The 27,140-nt window shown below is 36.3% G+C and overlaps 1 protein-coding gene across 1 annotated transcript; it reads left to right on the top strand.

Moving 5' to 3' along the window:
* Positions 1–62: 62 nt before the first annotated feature.
* Positions 63–26,658, top strand: ripor3 (RIPOR family member 3). The gene is made up of 23 exons (XM_048199090.1): positions 63–201; positions 2,152–2,260; positions 6,814–6,963; positions 7,055–7,133; positions 7,277–7,300; positions 7,459–7,512; positions 7,613–7,762; positions 8,024–8,087; positions 8,180–8,223; positions 11,489–11,614; positions 12,344–12,489; positions 15,091–15,220; positions 15,679–15,891; positions 17,881–18,273; positions 18,764–18,909; positions 19,589–19,790; positions 19,897–20,026; positions 20,307–20,462; positions 22,588–22,746; positions 22,955–23,157; positions 23,681–23,764; positions 25,551–25,641; positions 26,320–26,658. Exons 1-23 carry the CDS (start codon positions 129–131, stop codon positions 26,415–26,417), a joined length of 3,024 nt encoding a protein of 1,007 aa, XP_048055047.1. The 5' UTR covers positions 63–128; the 3' UTR covers positions 26,418–26,658.
* Positions 26,659–27,140: the final 482 nt, after the last annotated feature.

A 27,140-nucleotide genomic window follows, 5' to 3' on the forward strand; every position in this document is an offset into this window, starting at 1 on the left:
TCGATGTAACCTAGAGAAGGAGGTAATTATATGACATATTGCATTTGCATCCATCCATCTTGCAATACATTCAAATATCGCTGTATGTAATTATATCTTGGCATTCAGTGAGTCTTTATGAACGATTCATGAATTCGCGAATCAATCTGTCTGTGGTTATGCAGGACAACTCGAGGCGGACAACTCGATGGAAATTTCTCGGTAAATGGCCTTTTAATCTTATCACATTTAATTCAGACTGCAAACTATGGTAAAATATGACTTTTTTCCCCGCGTGGCCGTAGATTCAACAACGGTGGTTCGCCGCCTCTAAAAAGCTGTGCAGGAAAAACAGCTGACAAAAAAGCTCTTTCTTGGGAGATAACGAGATCTCTAGATCGTTTAAATAAAGATCCAGATTAACTGGAAAATCAACATTTTTACCCAGCGCTAGAAAAAAAAATGAACAGACTTATATTGAATTTTATATTAATAGACTTATAATATAATGAACCCGAGTCATATTGTAGAATCCAAGGTTTCTTTTGAGGTAACGTTAGTAAACAACTACCCTGAACTCCTTAGCAACGCCATAGCAACCACCCGGAGGCAAGCAATACTTATGTTCTTCGAAAAAAAGTTATTTTAAAGTCTCATTGGCTGCACTTGTCATGGTAGCATGGATAGCATCTGTCAGAACATTGTTTCCATGGTTCTTACAAACATGGTTTTCTGAAACTCCCTTCTCATTTACCCCCCACAGTTCTTCATCTACCTCACAGATCTCTCTCTTCCCCTTGTAGGAAAAGGAACATGAGTTACTGTCCTGTAGAGAATGATAACTGCCTCTGCGTTTGCAATCAAGACATCTCTCTCTGTCCCTTTCCTGTCTTCTCTCTCTCTTCTTCATACTTTCTTCCTCTCACTTCTCCGCTCTGTCTCTCTCTTGTGTGCCACTGTCAACAAAAACGTTTCCTTGAGCCAAACAGGTGCAAAAGCCATAAATGAAGATTACAACCAACATGGACTTGGACTCATGCATCAGTTTTGAGCTTGCAGTGGTGGGTTTAAGTGGACCAAATTATTAGAGAAGTCCTACATACATCACCAGAGAGAAATTTGACATTTTCCCTGAAGGTCCATTTTATTAAACATTACATGGTCAAAAAATGAAACATGCACGGATGAATTGTCTACAATAAGATCTATAACCTGCATTTAGAAAATAGATAGGGAGAATTTTCAATTTCACAGTGACTTTAAGTGTCTTTTTGGGGCCACTGTAGGTGTTTTGGGGCCTCAGTGTCTGAGGAATGTTCAAAAACTGTGTATAATAACAGAGGACAGAAGAATTATGGGATGAGGAGAGACAGAACAGAGACATGGACATTTCTCATCGAGGAGGACGGGGTGGCTGTCACTGAGGTTGAATAATGAGGAGTTCGTTAGGGACAGCTTTATGTTCAGCAGATGTGTGTAACACGTGTGTGACAGTGACAATAATTTGTCCTGATCCTTTCTAGTTTTCTTTATTTTTTTTCGCTTTAGTTTTGCTTTTATTATTGTGACCGTATAGTCAGGGTTGCCAGGTTTTCACAATAAAACTCGCCCAATTGCGTTTCAGGGGGGTCACCCAGTAAAAATTGCGTTCCAGAGGGTAAAATCTGCATTTTCGGTGGGGTTCCCTAGGTAAAATTCGCATTCCAGGGGCTAAATATCATGTTATTTGGGGTCACTTCAACCTGCGGACATGAAAAACAACCCACGGCAACAGTGATAAAGTTTCCCAATTTCACAGACTTGGCAACACTGCATATAGTGCTAATATAAGAAAGTACATTTTTACATTTTCCGTGAACAATGTGAGAGTTGCTTGCCTGTGCAAAAATCCCTGCCACAATAAAGTGTTGTGGTTGGAAAAATGTTGCTATGCAGATGCTAGGTTGTTCTGATCAGTTGCCAAGGTGTTGCCAAGGTGTTTTAGGTGGTTTTTAGTGCTTAGATATGTGGTTGGGTGTTGCCATGCAGATGATAACATGTTCTATTTGTGCGTGCGTTGCTGTGTGGCTGCTAGACTGTTGCCAAGGTGTTGCTAACATGTTCTAGGCTAGGCTATGACTCTAACAAAAAGCAGATTTCCAACTGTTTTTCTTGTGTTTGTGTATGTTATAGGCGGGGGCGAGATGTCAGTAAAGCTGAAGTTTGATTGTCCGGCTGACGGTGGCATGGTGCAGCGGAGCCGCTCCTTCACTGGAGTAAATGCACTCGGTGGCCGGAGAAGGTAAGCAATTATTGTTTGTGTTTGAGACAAAATGATGTGTTGTTTCCATCTGCGTCAGACTGTATTACTTGAATTTTCTTAAGATAAATGTCCTCAAAGCAGGGGCCATGGAATCTGACGAAAAGCATGACTCTTATTTACTGGAATTTATGCCATGAGGACATCTTGGAGAGGTCTTTGTTTGAAAAACAAAACATTTGTGAGGAGTCTGAATCTTTCCTGCAATAAAGTTTGTTTTAGTTTGTTGATTAAAACTATTAAAGCAGAACTAAGTAACTTTTTTTACCTTCATAAATAGTTTTCTAAGTCCTTACGATGGTTAATTGACTTGTAGTGGTGTGTTTGAGGCGTGCACTAACCCCCTCTGGCACGTCTACGCCATAAAACAGCACTTGCAAGTTGAGCTTCGCCGACCCGACAATCTCGCCTCATGTTCACGTTCACGCGAGAGTGACAAAATGCTTTACAGTAATTCAAAAACAATGTATATATTATGACTTTATAAGACAATTTCGAAAATTACCCACCTCCATCGAGATTTCTTGTATTTGTATTTGCAAAACTACTGCGCTGGTGAGCGTTGTAGTCGTTGTAGTCCAGAGCTGCGCTTGGAACCTGTAGAGGGAGCTTTGCAAATCTTACTGAGTTCCGTTTAAAGGTGTCCGTGATTATGATTTCCCTTTTTTAACTTTAGTTTTAGTTTTAACTTTTCGCTCAAAGTTCAATGCAAATGGAGATATTTTCTTTTAAAGAATTCTCTGTTTAAGGACTACGTCAAAATGGCTGGTAGGGACTACAACAAGCTGCTTTAGAGAAGAGTTGTTGTAGTAGAGTGTTGTTGCCATGCCGTCATTTTACATCAGACTGCTTCACAAACAAGGGTCAATTCAACACTGGATTTGCACAAAAGATTCACATGATGGCACATGCTAGTCAGTGAGTTGAATCAACTCCACAGCAACTACATAAATTTATCCACTAACCATTCAGAAACACCCAGTTGCATTATAAAAGTTGTAATTTCTTCCTGAGTCTCTCCATCAGTGTCCGACTCCGGTTTGAACAATGTAAGGCTGAACACCGTTACTGACAATCCTCATTTTGGCTGCATGAGATTCTCCAGCTTTGTTGTTGTTGAGCAACCGAAACATGAGCTGTTAAAGCTCCGCCCTCTTCTGGAAAGGGGGTCCGGGAGCAGCAGCTCATTTGCATTTAAAGGGACACACACAAAAACGGCGTGTTTTTGCTCACACCCAAATAGGGGCAAATTTGACAAGCTCTAATAAATGATCTGTGGGGTATTTTGAGCTGAAACTTCACAGACACATTCTGGGGACACCAGAGACTTATATTACATCTTGTAAAAGGGGCATTATAGGTCCCCTTTAAAATAAAGGCTGAAATAGAAAATAAATGCTAGATCTTTCTGGGAAAAACGAAATAAAATAAAAAGTTGAAGTACTAAAATGATTAAAACTGAAATTAAAATAGTTATATAGATGTATTTAAAAAATGAACAAATAAAAATGACAAAAACGCATAACAAAATTACTAAAACCCGCACTAGAGTTAAAAAATAAAAGCATTTTACTTTTCAAAACAGCATTTTAAAGCATCATAAATATATTGATAAAAGTTTTAGTTTTTAATTTGTTCAATGTGTTATGTTCTTATTTGAGTATCACTTTTTTAGCTTACAGTAAACTTTATTGACGTTCCAAATCAGTCACAAGCTCCATATCAGTTAGGATGCGGCCTTTGTAAAGAATCTCACTGGGTTTTGGAGCTTAGCTTATATTGGATGTGGTTTACAATTTTTCTTTGATTGCTTATAGTTCTAATTCGCCATTCCACACAATCCGAAACGTAAACAAGCATGCGTTATTATGTAACAGCAGTAGTTATTTCAAGAACCAAAGGTCCTGAGAGGATGCACGGTTCGGATTCAAGCACAAGCATCCTCTGTGAGCAGTGTGACAGCTTACATAAGTAAACACAGCTGCCTCTGTGTTTGTGTGTGTGTGTGTGTGTGTGTGTGTGTGTGTGTGTGTGTGTGTGTGTGTGTGTGTGTATGTGTAAGTTTTTATTTTGTCACAATAGCATTACATTCCTGCATTCCTATCCAAGTAAAAGACTGAAACTAAATGATTGAACAAAACAACTTCACAGGCGTATCCGCCTGCTTTCAATTTGTAAGCTCTTTATTATATGGCAGAAGATTCACAAAAGTGCATTGTGAGAAAATGCTTCTTAAGCATGCAAACGCTTAGTAAACTCATATTAATCATTGCTGTCAGCTACAATCCTGTTATGATAATGGATTTACAGTTATAAAGATTTTATCCACTCTTTTGACTTTCGTAGATTGGATATTTTTAAAAACATTTTTTTAAAAATCAGGCAATATCATCTTAAGGATGAGGGATGACTGACCTCTTCCTGACCTCTGACTGTTAGTTTTGTTTTTATTATTTGGAGGTTATATTTATTTTTTGTGTTAAAACCATAACCCAGAACTCTGTAACCTAAATTATAACTAATTTGTTTGGGACTTTTAGATAATTTCCCTTATTTTAACACAATTATTATCATTATTATTATTATTGGAAGAAGCAGGAGGTTGCAAAATACCTCTGAAATTAATGAATACCTCTGAACATGTTTAGTTGATTAACTTGAAAAAAAAAAAAACGTATTCTGTTTTGTTTAACCCTAATTGGCAGTTGGGCGATCAGTAGTCAAACGAGCACTGCATATCAACATTTTATGTCGATTTTCGCCAAAATTTTTTTTTACTTATCTTGAGATAAGAAATTTAATTACTTATCTTGAGACTGTGAACATGTGATCAAGCCATACTCTTCCTCAGATGTAAATTTAAGGCTTATTCTTCACAGCACAAATTATTTCAAAAATGATGAAAAGTAGCTTATATAACCTGATGAAGTTTGGAGCTTTCTTTTATTGAGGTGATGGGTACATTTAAATGTTCACATGGATGATTACCATATGAATGCACATAAACGGCAGAAAGTTGCACCTATTTTGTTTTCTTTATTTTACAAAAGCCTTTTGTAACGTTTTGTTGTTATTGCGAGTGTATTTAAATAAAAGTAGACAGTTTTTACCGTTTTGAATGATGTCTTACTCATATCTGTATGACCAAAATTGACGTATTTTAAGTTATTTCCGTTGTTATCAGGAAACAATGCAAGGGCTTATTTATTTTTATTTCTTTTTAAGTAGAAAATCAAATTACCAGAAGGTACACAGACCCCAATTCCAGAATTGGAATCGATTTTCAATTCCCAACCCTAGTTTTAAAATACACCAAAAGACTTTGTATGTTAGGAGAGCTCTTTATTCCTGAGAAAAAGGGCGTTACTTGTGTCATTGTCCACTGAGGGACCTCGAGTTACAGCGGAGATGTCAGTGATGGAGCCAGGAAGGAATATACCGATGTGAGAGCCAAAGCTTGTGTTATTAGTGACCCCCAGAGCAGTGCAAAGGAATGCCTTCCCTAAGAGAGTGTATTTACATTGCAGAGTCATTGAGTTTGTTATGATGTGTAAGCATACACTGTCAGAACATCGCTGAAATATGTAGATTGTATTGTGGGTGTAACTAAAATGGGATGTGAGGATTAAATTCAGAATATAAAAACATATACTACTGTTCAAAAGTTTGGTATTGCTAAAACAAATGTTGGTTTTGGAAAGAAATTGATACTTCTGTTGACCAAATTAGTATTTAGTTGACCAAAAATACATTCAAAAACATCATTAATGTTCAAAATGATTATAGTTTGAAATAACCACAATACGATCATGAAAACCACCATTTTCAGCAGCATTACTATAAGAAAACAGTTTTAAGAAAGTGCTAATTTGGTGTTAGAGTAGCTGTTCTTATTCTCCTGGCCAACTGGAACTATTGTGTTACTTAATGAAGTGTGGAAATGCCAATACAATGTCTTTTTTTCAGTTTTTGAATTATTACATGCACTTGTGAAGTTAAATTATGGGTTCAGAAATGGCCAAAAGAAACAGCTATAAATTCATTATTCAGTTCTTTTAAGAGATGAAGGTTCTGCGCAACCCAAATGCACAACAAAGTTTAAGTAAAAGGCAAAATGCAAATCAAATAGGTGGAAAAACATAAAGATTGGATGGTAAATGATTAGAGAGACTATTATGATGGATAAGTCTGAGGTCTTGAACTCCTTATAACTGTCTTTATTGTCTTTTTTATTGATTATTGACAGTGATTTAATAGTGATTTCAAATGTTGAACTGTTATACACCATTTTCGGCAGAGCCATTATTTCAGTTTTCAGTGTCACATAATCCTTCAGAAATCATTCAAATATGCTGATTTGATGAATACAAACAACAGTATTTCAAATAAAAACCTTTTTTAACAATATAAATGTCTTTACTGTCTCTTTTAATCAATTTAATGTGCCTTTGTTCAATTAATATCTTTAAAAAAAAAACTTTTGGACAATAGTGTATATAACATTATTTTATTTACCATTCTGTCTCACCCTGCAGACTTTCCTCAGCTCGTAGCTCTCTCCGCACAAAAGTCATAGCAGGGAAATCTCCCAGAATTCCCTCTTCGAATCGGGTTGGCAGCAGCGTCTGGGGGCAACAGCCTGAGCAAGTGGACAGAATCTTCCAGGCTTTGAGGAAAGGGTTAAAGTATGTGCAGTCATTGTTGTAGAGTAATGAAGCCATTTGTGGACTGCATACACTAGTCTTGTGAATGTTAATGACATCTCATCCTGTATAGGGACTACTTGGAAAACCATCAAACTGAGCTGGACTTCCTGTCATCCCAACAGAGAGACACAAAGAGGAACTCCAGACTGGTGAGACTTTGTACTGAGAATAACTTTAACTAGTCCTAATCCAGCTTTTCATGTATTTTATTATTATTTTTATTTTACATTTTTACACAGTTTGTAAAGTAAATATAAAATAATAAATAAAAAACTATTCTTCATTTCTTCAGGGTTTTTTCTATGACCTGGAAAAGGTATGTTGTCATATCCAATAATTTGACTGTTGTTTCCCTTACAAAAACATATTTTTAGAACTTATTAGTATTTGTACCATATAGTTTATAAAAAAAAATGGTATTTAAAACCAAAGGTTACAAAATGTAATCTTTTATGTTCTGCTCGCTAACAACAGGAAATACGAGCCTTAGAGAGATACATACGGCGCTTAGAGTTTCAGATTAGTAAGGTAACACAACCTGAAAATACTCTTTTAATTGGATTGTATATGAACACTGGTCAGATTTGTTAAGAATAAACCTATATCATGTGAATGTGGATGTCAACAGGTTGACGAGCTGTATGAGTCCTACTGTATCCAGTGGCGGCTATGCCAAGGCGCTTTGAACATGAAGAGAGCGTTCTCTCTGTCCCCGTCTTCACGACAATCTAGAGAGAGTTTACTGGAGCTGAACCGCAACCACAGACACAGCCTGGAGGTAAAGTCCTCTCTCGGACACCATACACACACAACAAACTACAAGTAAGCTATTTGTGTGGTCATTTTCCCAACAAGCGTAAACACTGTGGCTCGTGGCTTTTTTAAAACATCCCGGCCAGCCCAACATAACAGAATTGGCTTAACCGCACTTCGCTTTTCCTTTGTTAGCGAATGATATCTAACCAGTGCATTGATTAAAAAGAACCTGTAACATCTCACTTCGGAAATGTCTCTGTTTAACACTCATCTCTACCTGCAGGACATGTGTGCAATGGAAGGAGAACTGGAAATCTTGCTGGGAGAGCTACAAATCAAAATGAAAGGTACACGGCACTTCGCATATGCAGGAATTTGAGTTTCAGATGAACGTTAGTCTCCTAAACAAGCTAATGTTTTCTCTCTTTTGTTGAGGCAGGGTTGATAGGCTTTGCCCGGCTTTGTCCTGGAGATCAGTATGAGGTGAGGAGGTTTAACCCAACATCCTGTCGCTGGACCAGTTATTGTTGTTACACACTTAAAGGGATAGTTCACCCAAAAATGATAGTTCTGTCATCATTACCTCACCCTCATGTAGTTCCAAACCTGTATGACTTTCTTTCTTCTGTGAAACACAAAAGGAGACTTTTAGCAATAAAAGCAAAACAGACATAGAGGCATTTGAGCCCAAAACATCACTCTTAATCCAAGACTCACTGTTCTATCAGCCTATGAAAGATGGTGCTTTTATGTTCAAATATTAGGCAGAAATGACACATTTCACCAGCTATTCGGGTTACATTTTTAAGGCCAGGTTTCCAGTGACTTCATGCACAATGGAATGTGGTCACAGGAGCCATCGACTGGCTGATGCACAAGACCACACATTCACATGCAGTCGAAAAGTATTTGGAAAATTTAGACAGTGTATGAATTTCATTGTTTTAGATATCAAAACACATTATGCTAGACATAAGAAAGTGATTTTTAATGGTTGTATGAAGTTCATCCCATTAACTAAGGACATGTTCATTTAACTATGGATGATTCACAACAATTTTCAACATTCTTTCTTGATTTTGAACACTACATCTATTGTTTTGTTTTTGTTTTTCATTTAAAACCTAACAAATTTTTTTTTTTTTTTATTGCAAACATTTTTTTTTTGCTTGTAAAGCGTGCTTGTGCTATTTTTCTTTAATATTAATGCCACTCAGTTTGATATTTTGTTATATAATGCAATGAAATTCAGTTGCTTACACTTTGTTTTGGGTTCAGTAAGATTTTTTTTTTCTTGAGAGAGAGAGAGAAATTTTATTCTTTTATTCAGTAAGGACATATTAAATTGATCAAAAGTGACAATATTACAAAAGATTTCTATTTCAAGTAAATGCTGTTCTTTTGAACTTCCTATTCATCAAAGAATTCTGAAGAAAAATGTACGATGGTTTCCACAAAAATATTAAGCAGCACCATTTTCAACATTGATAATAATAAGAAATATTTCTTCAAATCAGCATATTAGCATGATTTCTGAAGTATCATGTCATGTGACGCTGAAGTAATGGCTGATGAAAATCAGAGGCGGCCTTTGCAATTCAGAGGCCCATTTCAAAGAAGTCACAGTTGGAGTCCCCCCATTGACAAAAAGACAAAAGCATTGTATGCAAAGCGACTACAATTACTTTATTATCTCTGTTATATTTAACGATGTTATCTCATATTTCACTCTTAATATTTTATTTATAAACACATTCTATCTCTTTAACCAGAACTACAGTTACAGTCACGACCGAAAACAAAAAGAGCATTCAATCTTTGTCACTTTTCCAGCCCCTCAACTAAAATGAAATGATACTAAATAGGCAAATCTTTGTCTTAATGAGTGAGTCATTGAATCATTGTCAATTCGTTCAAAACGGATGATTCATTCAGCGACAAAGCAAGAGACTTGTCTTTATGAGTGAGTCGTTGAGGCATTATAGACGCAGATTCATTCAGTAACAAAACTGAAACTGTGACACGCAGTGGCTCTATTTTTGTTGGCGAAATCGAGGAAAAACAGACAATATTGACAATATTGTGTCTAAAATGTAAGTTACCTTAATATTAACTAACTGTTTATTGAACTGTTGTATTAAATCAGTATCACATTTGCAAACTTGCTGATATTCAGGAAAACCGCTCTCTTGCTCATGTGGTATTGTTTATAAATATTAAAAACAAGAACTTATACATACAGAGACATTTTTTTGCACCATATTTTGGATTTTGGAGGCATTTTTATTAATTTTGGTGGAATTTTTGCCCCAAGCCCCCTTTAATTTCTGACACTGATGTCTGCGTGATTGGGCTCTTTTTTCTAGCAAAATCTAAGGCCCCTTCTGTTGCAAGGCAACAGGCAAAACGGCAAAGGCCTCTACTGATGTAAAGTCAGCTTTACCGTCAGCAGAATTAATTACAATTTAAATTAAAGCTGCAAGCAGCAATGAAAGGGCCCTCGCACCCAGGCTAACCGCCACCCGCTGGCCTCAGGAAAACAGTGAACAGTGGGTGACATAGATGTAAGCGAGAAAATACAGGAGAAATATAGCCAAGTCATTTCAAAGTGCCACACTTCCTGCTGCCAACAAGTGGCGCTTTGACCGTAACCGAATATTGCCATGTTGATGTCTTCAGGCCAGGACTATTATCAAACATGTGAAGTTTGGAGTAGATCGGACATTGTATGCCTGAGATACTAGAACTTCCTGTTTCTTGGCTTTAATCGCATACATTGGCACTTAGCCAAGTGTTTCATGATTTAACATATTTCTAGTATGTTTGGTACATCATGGCATATTAAAATGTTTTTCTGAGAGTGAACTAAAGTGTAAAGCATACCATTTCCTGTTACCCACAGGTGGCGCTATGACTGTAACTGAATATTGCCATATAAAATGTCTTCAGGCCAGGACTCTAATAAAACATGTGAAGTTTGGGGCAGATCAGACGTTGTATGCCCGAGTTACAACAACTTCCTGTTTCATAGCGAAACATCGAACTTTGCCAGGCCGCCACGGACACGCCCTTCAGCGAAAACTCTAGATCTTCGCAATTTAACGTCTCAAAGGCCTTTAGATTAGACTGACCAAATATGATGTTGATCTGATTAAAGCTCTAGGAGGAGTTCGTTAAAGTACAACATGTGGAAATGGCAAAAACTGCCAAAATTTTGTAGGGAAAATTCAAAATATCTCACTTCCTGTTGGGTTTACAAACTTTGCACCCAGGGGCTTTTTTGTAGGTATTGGGCTGTTACATCTGTCTACTAAATTTCATAACTGTACGTGAAATGTAGCACGAAGGGCGCTTAATTTAAATTTTGTAGGTGGCGCTATCGAGCCATTTTGCCACACCTAATTCTGAAACCCATACCAGATGTAAATTTTCACCACTTCTGACGCGTGTGCGAAGTTTCATGAGTTTTTGAGAACGTTTAGGCCCTCAAAAATGCGATTCATTTTGGAGAAGAAGAATAATTGGCTGAGCAATTCCAATAGGGTCCTCACACCATCGGTGCTCGGGCCCTAAATATATTCAAATAGGAAACAGTTATTTTAAAATGTTATATTGTATCACAATTTTTTACTGTTTATTTGATCAAAGAAACTTTTGAATGGTAGTCTAAGTGTCTAAATACATTTTGGGATCATTGTACACGTTTTACACACACACACACACACATTAAACATCTCGCTCTGTGTAGGTGTTGATCCGGCTGGGCCGTCAGAGATGGAGAATCAGAGGACGAATCCAGACAGATGACCGACAGCTGTGGGATGAAGAAGAGATGGTCTTCCTCCCTCACATCCATGGGAACTTTGAGATCAAGGTGAGATCGTCCACGTATTCTCACACACACACCTGCGCAAATACCACTTCCTGTCAGGGTCGCCTGTGGGGGTTGTGATGACAGAAGGTTCCAGGCCTTTTGTTTATATACTGTTTGTTAGATCCAAATAGATTTTAATAAGCCAGAAGAAACCACCCACAGACCCCTGAGAGAGAATGATAGAGATGTTTAACAGACTGTCTGAAGCTTTTTGACTAGTGGAATAATGCTTATAAAAGGTTTGATTGTCTGAAATTGATTCCATCCCTGAAAATACAGGCATGGAGCCAAACTAATTCAGATGAAAATCATGATTTCCTCTTTCTCCTCTCTCCTTCTCAAATTAGTGGCACTTGCTAAGGCAAGCGGCTTATTGAGGAGAGTTGTACTTGTGCTGTTACTTTTCTAAGTGATTGGACTTAATTTTTTTTGCCTGATCAATGATGAAATGGGCAAAAAAATCCTCAAAACTAGTAAGCAACCACATAGCAATGCTCTACATAGAAACTCGCTGATTGTTTTAACATGGTACTTTTTGTCGCTGATTTTTTTGGTGCCAACAGTACAGCCCACCTTGAGAGACTGTTGGCCCACCTTGCATCTTGAAAGTTAAAAAATTACACCAGACATTCTTAAACTTGTCCTAGGGCCACAATATTTGCAGAAACTGAAGAGTTTTGCAAAATCCCTGCAGGCAAGCATGTTTTTTCACCCTGTGGTCTCTTGTAGGTAACCGAGGTCAAGGGGTTGAGCTCTATCCTGGTCGGCATGGTAACGTGCAGGAGTGCAGATTTTTTCACAGCACGGCCACAGATGATGGTTGTGGACATAACAGAACTGGGAACCATCAAGCTACAGCTAGAGGTGGTTTGGAAGTAAGTGCATGTGTGGCATTTACAAGACAGACGAACATTTATAAAGTGCTAAAATAGCTGCTATTTACTTAAAAAGTGAATAGCAGGGGCACTTTAAGACATCATTGACCAGGTTTAATATCATTGAGAACAAACTATTGACTTTTGCACATATCCTGTACACTACTGTATGAAAGTTTAGGTTCAGTATTTTTTTAAACAATACTTTTATATAGCAAGGGTGCATTAAATTGATCAGTAACAGTAAAGACTTTTACATTTTAACAAACAATATCTATTTTAAATAAACACTGTTCATTTGAACTTTCTGTTCATCATAGAAAAACTGTATCAGGGTTTCCACAAAAATATGAAGCAGCACAACTGTTTTCAACACTGATAATAAGAATTGATGTTTCTCGAGCAGCAAACCAGCATATTAGAATGACTTCTGAAGGATCATGTGACACTGAAGACTAGAGTAATGATGCTTAAAATTCAGCTTTGAATCAACGAAATATATCCCAGCCACTGTTACAGTGAGGTTCCCATTCGTAGGGATAGCTCAGATTCCGTGACAGCACGCTTGATGGATAGTTTCATGTTCTAGCATCTGGATTTCACAGACATGTTGAAAACAGTAAGAGTGCTATTCACAGCATATTTTAGACCACTTTTTCATGTAATTGAGTAGACAAGACACTGATCTCACACACAAACACACCCCCTGAAAGTGCAGCTTTGCTATCAGCTAACACACACCAGCTGTGGAAGAACAGCTGACTGCAGAGAGATGGATAAATAGACCATCGCTACCCCATCCCTTTCACACACACCGATCGAATTACACTCGGGCTTTACACAGTCCAGGTGGAAAAGATTTTTCATAGCCTCTTTTTACAGCGTCACTAAATTAAACACATCTCATAGCCTGTTCAGCATCACCATGCTTTAGTGTGTGTGTGAGAGACTGTGACTGTGACTGTGTGTGTGTGTGTGTGTGTGTGTGTGTGTGTGTGTGTGTGTGTGTGTGTGTGTGTGTGTGTGTGTGTGTTAGTTTCTCTGCTGTCACCTCATTTCCTTTGGTTCTGCTTAGTTTCTGTTCACAGTGTCACTCTTCATCAACCATTGATGACAAACACACACTGCCACTCTACACATCATGTGTAATCAGAACCTGAGCGAGCTTTATTCATACCATTTTTGAAGTCTTTCAAACAATGAATGTCAGCTAGTAAAACAATGAATGTCAGCTAGTATATGTATAAAAAAAAAAAAAAAAAGTTTTAAAATGATATTAAAATGATTTCTGAAGGATCATGTGACACTGAAGACTGGAGAAATGATGCTGAAAATTCAGCTTTTCCAACACAGAAATAAATTACATTTTATATTATATTCCAATAGAAAACAGTTATTTTAAATTGTAATAATATTTCACAATATTACTGTTTTTACTGTATTTTTAATTAAATAAATGCAAATCTTGGTGAGCAGACAAAACTTCTTTTAAAAATATTAAAAATCTTACCGATCCCAAACTTTTGAACGGTAGTGTATATAATATCAGTCTCTATTTAATATGAAAATAACTGCAGGAAGGAAGCCCAATCACAATTCAGTTGGAAAGTTAGATTACAATGAAGGTTAGATTTTGAGTGCTAAACATTCTGACAAAGTAACTTAATGGGCAATTATTAAATCTTAAATTTATTATGTAGAAATTTACAAAAAGCCAAGATAAATAACACATCTAAAGATGAAACTAATATTTAATTAAAAATATACATTACTATGAAATGTTTGGGGTCAGTAAGATTTTTTTTAAATATTTTTGAAAGAAGTCTCTGTGGCTGCATTTATTTGACCAAAAAAGTAAGTAAAATTTTAGCATATTATTACAATTTAAAATGGCTATGTAAGCATAATTAATATGCTTTATTCCAGTGATGGCAAAGCATCATGTTCAGTATCACATGATCCTTCAGAAATCATTCTAATATTCGGATTTGCTGCATGAATGGAAAGTTCAAAAGAACAGCATTTAATTGAAATGAATCTTTTGTAACATTATAAATGTCTTTACTGTCACATTTGATCAATGTAATGCATCCTTGCTGAATAAAAGTATCATATAAAATATATATATATTTTTGTATTTTAGAAATATAGATTTAAAAGAGTAACTGAAAAAAACTTGAAAAGCATTTTGAACATCAGTTGGTAGTTTATTGTTGGGTACAAGTAAGTATAGGAGTCTCAGGGAGACTCTGAATTATGCTTAAGGATAAGAGTGGGATTATGGGTAAGGTTATGTTTAAGGTTTGAGGGTGGGGTTATGTTATGTGTAAGGCTATGGTTAAGGTGGGAGGTTGAGCTTACACCTACAATTGTGACAATATATGGGTAACAACTAGCTAGATCTGTAGTTAGCTATAAACACAATGGATATTCCAGTTTAAATCCAAACACCCAATATTTAATCCTTAGGCACTACTCTTCTGCATTATTCTGTTTACTGTCTGTGTCTTTTCATAAAATCACTGTTATTTTGGACATCTAACCGCAGTAGAGTCCATTTGTCTTGACAGTTTCTTGTTCCCTCACTTTTTCTTCCTTTAGTCCATTTGATAGCTCTGAGGTGAGGCCTCTCACAGCGTCCGCCAGCCGCCAGTCCATCCACAGCAGAAAGGGATCCGTATATAGCTGGACACCTCCCAACACACCCAGTTTCACTGAGAAATACTTTCTAGTGAGTTTGTGACCTACATCCACACACATACTCCCAGCATGACCGCTCATAAAGACTTAAAGGTGAAGTGTGTAATTTCCGATGCTAAAATACATTCTCCTATCCTGATTTAATGCGCAGAGACAACTATAACTGAAGCCAGGTGTTGACTGTGAAATTTTATCTGTGCTTTTTGATTGTGACGTGACAGATTGTACAATGTGACCCAAGTGAGATCTTGGGTAAAAGCCAATGCAGACTGTGCAACAACAACAAAAAAATCAAGTTGAAATGGTGCCACACAAATGCAAACAAGATTTTTGCTGATGTTGGCAAGGTTTTTGAGTGTCTGGAGTCTGTCATCATTAGACAGAAAGATGCTAATGATGCAGAAATTACCCACTTCACCTCAAACTCATCTTTGCTCTGAAGAGCTTAAATGTTATCACATGATTTGGATCTGTGTTTTTATGCTGTAGTCTATGATGCGTCAGATACAGGATGCAGATGGCTCTTTTTCCATTGGCTCACGTGAATCGAGGGGCGTGTCTCTACTCAGTTACCTTGCTGACTCCACCCAGGCACTTAGTCCTCCTGCCTATGAGAAGACAAACGACCCACCACTCACACGCCACCCTGTTCTTGACACTAAGTTACAGGATGATGATCTACTGAAGACGCCCACAGAAGATGTATGAATTGATCGTTTATATATGTAATTTAAATATATGTATATACACTATATTGCCAAAAGTTTTGGGATACCTGCCTTTACGTGCATATGAACTTTAATGACATTCCATTCTTAATCTGTAAGGTTTAATATGGAGTTGGCCCACCCTTTGCAGCTATAACAGCTTCAACTCTTCTGGGAAGGCTTTCCACAAGCTTTAGGAGTGTGTTTATGGGAATTTTTGACCATTGTTCTAGAAGCTCATTTGTGAGGACAGGCAGTGATGTTGGTGAGAAGGCCTGGCTCTCAGTCTCCACTCTAATTCATGTGTTCTGTCGGGTTGAGGTCAGGCCAGTCAAGTTCCTCCACTCCAACTCACTCATCCATGTCTTTATGGACCTTGCTTTGTGCACTGGTGTGCAGTCATGTTGAAACAGGAAGGGGCTATCCCCAAACTGTTCCCACAAAGTTGGGAGCATGAAATTGTCCAAAATGTCTTGGTATGCTGAAGCATTAAGAGTTCCTTTCACTGGAACTAAGGGGTCAAGCCCAACCCCTGAAAAACAACCCCACTCCATAATCCCCCCTCCACCAAACTTTACATTTGGCACAATGCAGTCAGGCAAGTACAGTTCTCCTGGCAACCGCCAAACCCAGACTCGTCCATCGGATTGTCAGACAGAGAAGCGTGATTGGTCACTCCAGAGAACACGTCTCCTCTAGGGTCCAGTGGCGGCGTGCTTTACACCACTGCATTCGACGCATTGCATTGCACTTGTTGAGGTAATGCTTGGATGCAGCTTCTCAGCCATGGAAACCCATTCCATGAAGCTCTCTACACACTGTTCTTGAGCCAATCTGAAGGCCACATGAAGTTTGGAGGTCTGTAGCTATTGACTCTGTAGAAAGTTGGCAACTTCTGTGCACTGTGCGCCTCAGCATGCGCTGACCCCGCTCTGTGATTTTACGTGGCCTACCACTTCATGGCTGAGTTGCTGTTGTTCTTAATTGCTTCCACTTTGTTATGATACCACTAACAGTTGGCCATGGAGTATTTAGTAGTGAGGACTTATTGCACTGGTGGCAACCTATCACGGCACCACGCTTGAATTCACTGAGCTCCTGAGAGCGACCCATTCTTTCACAAATGTTTGTAGAAGCAGTCTGCATGCCTAGGTGCTTGATTTTATACACCTGTGGCCATGGAAGTGATTGGAACACCTGAATTCAATGATTTGGAGGGGTCCCAGAAGAGTTGAAGCTGTTATAGCTGCAAAGGGTGGGCCAACTCCATATTAAACCCTACAGATTAAGAATGGGATGTCATTAAAGTTCATGTGCACATAAAGGCAGGTATCCCAAAACTTTTGGCAATGCAGTGTGTGTGTATGTATATGTATATATATATATATATATATATATATATATATATATATATATATATATATATATATATATATATATATATATATCTGAATATATATTATTATTCTGAATATATATATATATATATATATATATATATATATATATATATATATATATATATATATATATATATATATATATAAGCAATAACCACTTTTATAATTAAAATACAAAAATAATTAATATATTTTCTTGTAATGTTTTTTACAATGTATTTGTTTTGAATATATTTTAAGAAACCATCAATTAAGATTTTTTGCTTTACATGAATTTTTTTTTAAATATAAATATTTTAAATATAAAAATATTTAAAATACATAATAATAATAATAATAATAATAATAAATAAAATGATTTTAGTATATTTTTATATTTTGTATTTGTTTTAAAATGAAATGTAATTGTTTTAATATATTTTATATGTCAAGAAAACATCTTTTGATATATTTGACTTTTTTATTTTTTGACAACAGTTGCAATATTATATTAATTTATAATTCATATTATATTCATTATATAAATATTCAGAAATTACATCAAATAACAGGCATATTTAATTTCTGTCCATTCATAACCCTAGGCAGAGGAGAGTGTGGAATGGCCCTCAGAGACTGACACAGCTTCCGCCAGTCCTGCGGGCAGTAAGCGAGACTCCATATTCCTCTTCCACCGCTACAGCACGCCTGACATCCTCAAGCAAAATGGAGAGGTGACCCCTAGCACAGGTGAAGGAGACGCACAAGAGATGACGGCCCCGGATGAGGTCGCTGAAGAGGAGACCTCATTCAAGCAGGGAGTTGAAGACAGACTTCAACTGAAGGACAGAAAAGCGGGCAGAGCAGAGAAGAGAGCCGTGGCTAAGAGAGTTAGTTCACTGCTAGAGGAACTGAATACAGCGCTGGAGGAAATGAGCAACGTAGAGACGTTAAAGAAACTAGATCTGCAGATACGCCGACTCAATGAGGTCTTGAAGGTGAGATGTGTGGACGGGTGGATCGATGGACTAGTAGAGTTATTTAAAAGTTTTATAGATGGATGTGTAAAAAAAAAAAAAATACTGTTAACACACATTTTGAAAAAGTTCAAGAACATATCCAGTACATATTCCACCCCAAAATCAAAAGAAAGAATTTTATTACGCCTTTAAAAAAAATGTAAAGACTGTAAAGCAAATTAGGCTTATTTTAGGAAAAATATATTTATTTAATTTATTTAAAATGATTTTATGACAATTAAGCAAGTCTACCCTGCACATCTGCATGTTTTTGGTTTTTTTACATTTTTTTTTTATGCAAATTACTTGCATTAAGTGGGGTAATTTCTCTGGGGAAATTGACCTGAACATATTTTTGTGAGATTGACCCTACAGTGTGATGGAGTTTGATTGTTTTCTCTGTGCATTGTGGATAAATGGCTGTTTGCTGTTGTCTCATTGGCTTATTTTTCATCTTTCATTATGTTAGAAGGACCTCGACCCTCCACAGATGCCCTCATCTCAGACACTAGCAGTAGAGGAAGAGGAAGTGCTGGGCAGTTTCGACTTCCTCTCTGTAGATTGTAATGAAGATGAAATCTCATGTATGGGCAGCATCAGGCTCGGGTACACTGGGTAAGCCAACACAAAAAATAAGAATAAGAATGTGAAATTAAAACTAAATGTAGTTCAACAAATACTAACATTATGTATAAATATTTTAAAATAAAATAGCTTTTTTTTCTTTATAGAGCTTAGATTTAAGGGTAGGAATGGTACAAAAAATTCATTCTCCTTATGTAAGATTTTTCTTTTTTTTCTTTTTTTTTTATGTTGGGGTGAAATATAGTTTGGATCTTATATTTGACAAATCTGTTTGTGCAAAACACACATTTTGATCTTCAGCATTGATCCGACCATTGGGCCCAATGAATATAAGTGTATAAATGAATGCAAAAAGAAACGTTGCTGTGCTAACATGTTAAATTAAGGCTTAAAGTGCCATCTTGTGGATGAACTGGAGTAATGCATGAAATGTGCATTTTCACATGTATTTGTCACGTAAAGGTCCGATGCCTAGAATGCATATTATATTATTTTACTTAATTTACAATTGGGTATTTAAATAGTACATTATGTTTAATTTACCTTTGCATGGATATATATTCATGATTAAAATAAAATCATTTAAGTATGACTCTATATATATATATATATATATATATATATATATATATATAATTACATTTTACATTTTCTACAATTACATTTACATTTCATTTTCTAAACTTTATTACTTTTTATTTTATTTCAGGATTGGTTCATTTAATGAGAAGACCCTGAAAACCATGGGTCTGTTATCTCAGGATAAGAACTCTCCTTCCTCAGAAGACACGGGTGAAGGGCAGGTCAGACAGCGAGGAGACGGTGCAGTAAAGCCGTCACTCAGTACAGGGGTTTACAGTCTGGATCAAGCTCTTGAAACCCACCTCAGTGTGTGTGCAGTGCTGCTGAGGGTGAGGAAGCAGTCTCATCAAACCAGTGTTGATTAATCACACAGTAATTAATATATATTGCTACTTTGTGTAAGTGTGTGCATGGTCAAGTTCTGTCTCCTCCCAGGCATTGAAGCATTCTGACTCCGATCTTGTGCATAAAGACATCATGGAGGAGCTGTCACGGCAAGTTGACGTGCTGGAAAAAATCGGTGCTCTGACGCAGAGGATCATTGATGAAATCACAGTGACTGAGCGTAAGTTTTGCACCATACCAAGCCTTGAATGAGTAGATATCTCTCCTTAGATCCTAATAATTCAGATTTATAGATTTCCCACAAACACTAATACAAAAATTTTTTATGATTGTTTATGATTGATTATGACACATTTTCTTTCCCATACCATCTAAGGGTAACACTAGAATGCATTCATGTGCTGTGACTGTTACTTTATACTGTTCACAGTAACAGGCTCTTTTCTGTGTCAGTGTGAAGCGCTGTAGATGCATTAGTCATGTGTGTGGATGTGTCTCAGTGTTGGCCAGAGCTCCTAAGGGGATTGAAGTATTTTGGAAGGACTGCTGCGAGAGTGACTCGCCTTTCTGCTGCTCCGCGGATGGTTTTCTCAGGACACTGCGCAAACATTACATCCACAAAGTCAAAGCCAAACAGCCAGGCCAGACTGATGCAGGTGCGGATGTTCTGTTCTAATGTTCCTTAAAAACTGAATCCACAAGCTACTGAAATAATATACCCATGGCAGAATGGAATGAAATAAATAGAAAATATTCTGGAATGTTTCTGTAGATTCTGTTTTCTTTCTTTGAGAATCTCATTCAGAAATTTCTTAAATATTGTTCTAATTACTTTAGAAGAGTTCTATTCTATTATATCATTGTTGCTCAGAATTATTTTTTGAAGTATTTTTTTTTTTTAAATAATTTAATAAGCTTTGTATAAATAATACTACAAAATACAAAAACAAAATAATACTTAATTGTCTTTTAAATAATCTATAATAAAGGTATATTCTGTTCGTCCTTTAGAATTTAATAAATAATTTTCAAACATCTAAAATCCATCAATTTGTAAATAAATATCTTAATAATATTTTATTATATATAGAATAATTTTATATAATTTTATAGTATAATTTACTATAATTTTATCATTCTATTATATATTTAATTATATTATTTAACTATATATTGTTATATATTATTATATTTTTAATTATAATATATTTTTTCTGAAGGATATTTCTATTCTATTGTTTCTCAGAATTAAGATCTCTTCGAAATAATACTTAATTGTCTTTTAAAAAATCTAATAAACTATAATAAATGTATATTCTGTTTGTCCTTTAGAATTTAATAATTAATTTTTGTAAATAAATATCTAATAAGAGTTTATTATTATGTAGAATAATTGTATAGAATTTTATAATATAATTTGCTATAATATTATAATTTTATTATATTTAATTATATTATTTTATTATATATTGTTTTATATTATTATATTTGTAATTGTATTATTATATTATATTTTTCTGAAGAATATATCTTCATGGTTTATTCATTGTCATATATTTAATTTTCAAGCAACTCAAATATTTAATAATATTTTATTAAAGGTGCCCTAGAACGTTCTTTCACAAGATGTAATATAAGTCTAAGGTGTCCCCTGAATGTGTTCGTAAAGTTTCAGCTCAAAATACCCCATAGAGTTTTTTTTTTTATAAATTTTTTTAACTGCCTATTTTGGGGCATCATTAACTATGTACCGATTCAGGCTGCGGCCCCTTTAAATCTCACGCTCCCTGCCCCCTGAGCTCTCGACTATAAAACAGTGCATAAACAAAGTTCACACAGCTAATATAACTCTCAAATGGATCTTTACAAAATGTTCGTCATGCATACTGCATGCATGCGTCGGATCATGTGAGTATAGTATTTATTTATTTATTTATTTATTTTATATATTGAATGAGTTTGATAGTGCTCCGTGGCTAAAGCTAACATTACACACTGTTGGAAAGATTTATAAAGAATGAAGTTGTGTTTATGCATTATACAGACTGCAAATGTTTAAAAATGAAAATAGCGACGGCTCTTGTCTCCGTGAATACAGTAAGAAACGATGGTAACTTTAACCACATTTAACAGTACATTAGCAACATGCTAACGAAACATTTAGAAAGACAATTTACAAATATCACTAAAAATATCATGTTATCATGGATCATGTCAGTTATTATTGCTCCATCTGTCATTTTTCGCTATTGTTCTTGCTTGCTTACCTAGTCTGATGATTCAGCTGTGCACAAATCCAGACGTTAATACTGGCTGCCCTTGTCTAATGCCTTGAACATGAGCTGGCATATGCAAATATTGGGGGCGTACATATTAATGATCCCGACTGTTACGTAACAGTCTTTAAACAAATGAGATTTACATAAGAAGGAGGAAACAATGGAGTTTGATACTCACTGTATGTCATTTCTATGTACTGAACTCTTGTTATTCAACTATGCCAAGGTAAATTCAATTTTTGATTCTAGGGCACCTTTAAATACAAAATAATTGCATATATTTTATTTTACTATATTATTATATTTAGTGTTCCATCAGAATGTAATTCTTAAACAAACATCCAATAATTTGTAAAAATTAATAAATATATTTTGTGTTGTCTTTTATTTTTTTTATTGTTCTTTTAGAATTTCATTCTCGCACTACCAAAATAATCTACCAATTTGCAAAGCATGATCTTCTCTTTCTGCTTCCTGGTGACTGTTTTCTTTTGTCCTGCAGTTTTCAGTCAGTTGCTGTATCAGGTGCAGTGCAGCTGTATGATGGCGTCTGTGACTCTGTGCACTACAGACCGAGTGACAGTGTTTCAGCTCTTAGTCTACCTCAACAGATGGAGTATTAGTGACTTTGGGGAGCACATCTCTCTCCTCTCTAAAGAAGGTAACAGCACAGAGTGTTTGCCTCACTTTAGGATGCAAACATCACAGAAACTAGTCTGACATACAGCAAATACAGATGCTTCTGTCCTCGATGGTTCACTTCAAGTTTACTGCTTTCAACATTAATCAATCACCCTCAAGGATTCTTCCCAATAGATCTCATTAAGAGACTTCCCTCTGTGTTTCTCCCTCGGATCGGCTTGCTGCAGTGTATCTGATAGCCTGTCTGGAGAGTCCCAAGAGGAGGCGAGCTCTGAAAAAGCTGAAAGGGAAGCGCATCTCTGAGCTGCAGCCGACAGGACGTGCCCTCCAGCTCCTAGCTAAGCTACAGACAGACGCCAATCACAAGGTGGCTTCGGCGGCCACGTCCTGCCTCAGCAGGGCCTCGCGGTCCAGATCCTTCAGGGCAAAGGTAGAAGAAGCCTAAAGGCCCGTTCACATCAAGGATGATAACGATATAGTTTTTAAAATTTCTAACTAATAATTATAAAGATAGTTAAGATAATGGCACAGAAGAACAAGATTGCTGGAATTGCTTTCAAAAGATTTACAGCTTATGAAAAATAAAAATACTGACAGCCAATCAGAATCCATTCTACTTTAAAGAGCTTAAGCATTTAATGTGGCAGACAGCATGCACTTATAATAAATAAACAATGTTATTGTGTGTTGGTGTGGAACTATATAACATATAGTTATATCTTCATAGTTATAGTTCTTGGTGCGAATGGGCCATCAAACACAAATACTACTCATACCAAATGGTTAAAGAAAGGATCTGTGCAAAAATCATTTAAACCCCAACCAGCTTCATTTTGTTTTTCACAAAGCTCTCTTTCTTATTGTTATCTATTGTAATCACATTCAAGCATTTTTAAGTGTGGATTAAAAGAGCTGAGCTTTTCATGTGATGTAGTTGTGTGGATGTTTTATAGGCAGTGGTTCACTACACGGATCTGTTGAAAAATAGCAACACGCATGTGCGGCTTGAGGCCTGTCTGGCTCTGAAAAGTCTGAAGGTAAGTTCTGTCGTGAAGACAGAAGACACTACAGAGTGGGTTTGTTTTGACCTTTTACTGCTGTTGATATTTATGATGAAATCAACTTAACACATTTAAGACATTTATAATGTCTTTTTAAATTCTGTTCTTTTCAACTTTCTATTCATTAAATAACCCTAAAAAAGTAGATATGATAGTTTCCACAAAAATATTAAAGGTGCCCTAGAACCAGTTTTTACAAGATGTAATATAAGTCTAAGGTGTCCCCTGAATGTGTCTGTGAAGTTTCAGCTCAAAATACCCCATAGATTTTTTTAATACATTTTTTTTAACTGCCTATTTTGGGGCATCATTAACTATGCACCGATTCAGGCTGCGGCCCCTTTAAATCACGCGCTCCCCGCCCCTTGAGCTCTCGACTATAATACAGTGCATTTACAAAGTTCACACAGCTAATGTAACCCTCAAATGGATCTTTACAAGATGTTGGTAATGCATGCTGCATGCATGCGTCGGATCATGTGAGTATAGTATTTATTTGGATGTTTACATTTGATTCTGAATGAGTTTGATAGTGCTCCGTGGCCAAAGCTAACATTACACACTGTTGGAAATAGGGCTGGGCGATATATCGCATGTGATTCTCACCCGCATTTCGTCAAAAAAGTCCGGCCGTAGTTCACGGACAAGCTACGCAAAATCGGGTTCATTATCGAAGTCGATTCATCTTCGATACTGAACGAGATTTTGCATGGCTTGTCCGTGAACTACGGCTCTGTCTATTAAAAGGCGCTCCATTTGAAAGCAGGTGATGGCAATTTAGCGGTAATCAGGGAACCGGCTTTACTGACGAAATGCGCGTGAGAATCGCATGCGATATATCGCCCAGCCCTAGTTGGAAAGATTTATAAAGAATGAAGATGTTTTTATGAATTATACAGACTGCAAGTGTTTAAAAATGAAAATGGCGACGGCTCTTGTCTCCTTGAATGCAGTAATAAACGATGGTAACTTTAACCACATTTAACAGTACATTAGCAATATGCTAACGAAACATTTAGAAAGACAATTTACAAATATTACTAAAAATATCATGATATCATGGATGATATCAGTTATTATCGCTCCATCTGCCATTTTTCGTTATTGCCCTTGCTTGCTTACCTAGTCTGATGATTCAGCTGTGCACAGATCCAGACGTTAATATTGGCTGCCCTTGTGTAATGCTTTGAACATGGGCTGGCTTATGCAAATATTGGGGGCGTACATATTAATGATCGTACGTTACGTAACAGTCGGTGTTATGTTGAGATTCGCCTGTTTTTCGGAGGTCTTTTAAACAAATGAGATTTACACAAGAAGGAGGAAACAATGGAGTTTGAGACTCACTGTATGTCATTTCCATGTACTGAACTCCTGTTATTCTAGGGCACCTTTAAGCAGCGCAACTGTTTTCAACATTGATAATAATAAGAAATGTTTCTTGAGCAGCAAATCAGCAATGATGCTGAAAATTCAGCTTTGATCACAGGAATAAATTACATTTTAAACTATACCCAATTACAAAACAGTTGTTTTAAAGTGTAATAATATTTTACAATATTACAGTTTTTAATGTATTTTTGACCAAATAAATGCAGCCTTAGTGAGCAGAAGAGACTTCTTTCAAAAACATTTAAAAACGTTACTCTAAACCTTTGAACACAAGAGAAAATACATTCTTGTGATGAGTTTTCTTATTTATGTTTCTGTGTGGATTATTTGAGATGATTAGTTTAGATGAAGTGGTTTTGTGTTTTCTTAGGCCTCAGAGAGCGCAGAGCAGGTAGCTGAGCTGTGGCTCTCCACAGATGAAGACCTGAGGAACGCCGCGCGGGAGACCGTACTTTCCTTTGGTACGTGACCCTTAAGCTGTAATTACTGCATCTACGTCATATGCTGTATTTGTCACACTATCACCACAAACATGCGCTGTGTCCGAATACAAAGGCTTGCTTTGCTGCCTAGTCAGTCAATAGACATGTTTCCATCCAACTTTACAAATTTAACTTGTGCCCAAAATTGCCAAAATAAATCATTTGCTAATAAAGCACCGTTTCCATTCCATGTGTTCAAAAGAACAAAACCGTCACTTCCTGGGAAATTGGCAGAAAATAGTATCTGTATTAAAAATGGACGTTTTTGTATGCGATAACCTAAACTTTGCATAAAAATAGTGGATGGAAACATAGCAAATGACTTTTGAAGGCACCTCTGAAGGCATTTCTGAGACCGACTTCCAAAAAATGTCACATCTCATGAACTAGAAATATTCAAGTCAGTTTTCCAAATAACGAAGCAAATATTTAATGGCTACAATGCTTATTTCTCAATAGATATGGTGAAATAATGTCTATTATAAGTTTCAGACAGTGCATGTTTTTTCATTCACTGGGTATCATTTATGTTCACACAAGTGCTTATCTTCTTTTCAATGACATGTAATTCATCCCCATACTAAATATAGTAAGTGCAGAGGTGCCGTCACCATTGTTTTGTGTTGTTTCCCAGACTGAGCCCTTGTTCTTTTTTAGGTAAGAAAGGTCACATGGCATTCCAGCGTATGGACCAGATCTATGAGCTACAGGACGAGGCTTACAAGAACCTGGAAACAGAAATCACAATCTTATAGGAAGATCACAAACTCAATCTGTCACCTGATTGGATGGTGCTGCGAGGTTTAGATTGAATACATTCCATCTGTGTGTACACATATTGCCAAGTATTTAATATGCATTTTATTATTTTCTTAGTATGTAATTTTAACTTTTTAATTTTAAGTGAAATATTTATGAATAAACTGTCTTCTATATTTCATATGTATCAAAATGAGTAAACATGAAATATAATGATAATAAATGTACATAAGAGAACTCTGACTTGTTCAATAACTGTGTTAAGTAAAGCACGAAAGAAACTTCTCAGTAATAAGAAGCCCAAAATCAAATAATGATTAATTTGCTCAGCTCCAAACATCTACATCCTACAGTTTGGATTAGTTTACATAAAATTGTAACACTTTTCCATTTTAACATTAGTTAACATGAACTAACAATGAGAAGTACTAATCTTAAAGGTCCAATGTGTAATATTTTAGGAGGATCTATTGACAGAAATGCAATATAATATACTTAACAATGTTTTCAGTGGTGTATAAAGACCTTACATATTGAACCATTATGTTTTTATTACCTTAGAATTAGCCATTTCTATCTCATACACCGCGGGTCCCCTTACATGGAAGTCGCCATTTTGCGCCGCCATGTTTCTACAGTAGCCCTAAACGGACAAACTGCTCTACAGAGCGCGTTTGCTTGACTGGCTACTCCCTGCTGTCTCAGACGATAACATCTTT

The sequence above is a fragment of the Megalobrama amblycephala genome, linkage group LG8, assembly GCF_018812025.1.
Source record: "Megalobrama amblycephala isolate DHTTF-2021 linkage group LG8, ASM1881202v1, whole genome shotgun sequence".
NCBI lineage: Eukaryota > Metazoa > Chordata > Actinopteri > Cypriniformes > Xenocyprididae > Megalobrama > Megalobrama amblycephala.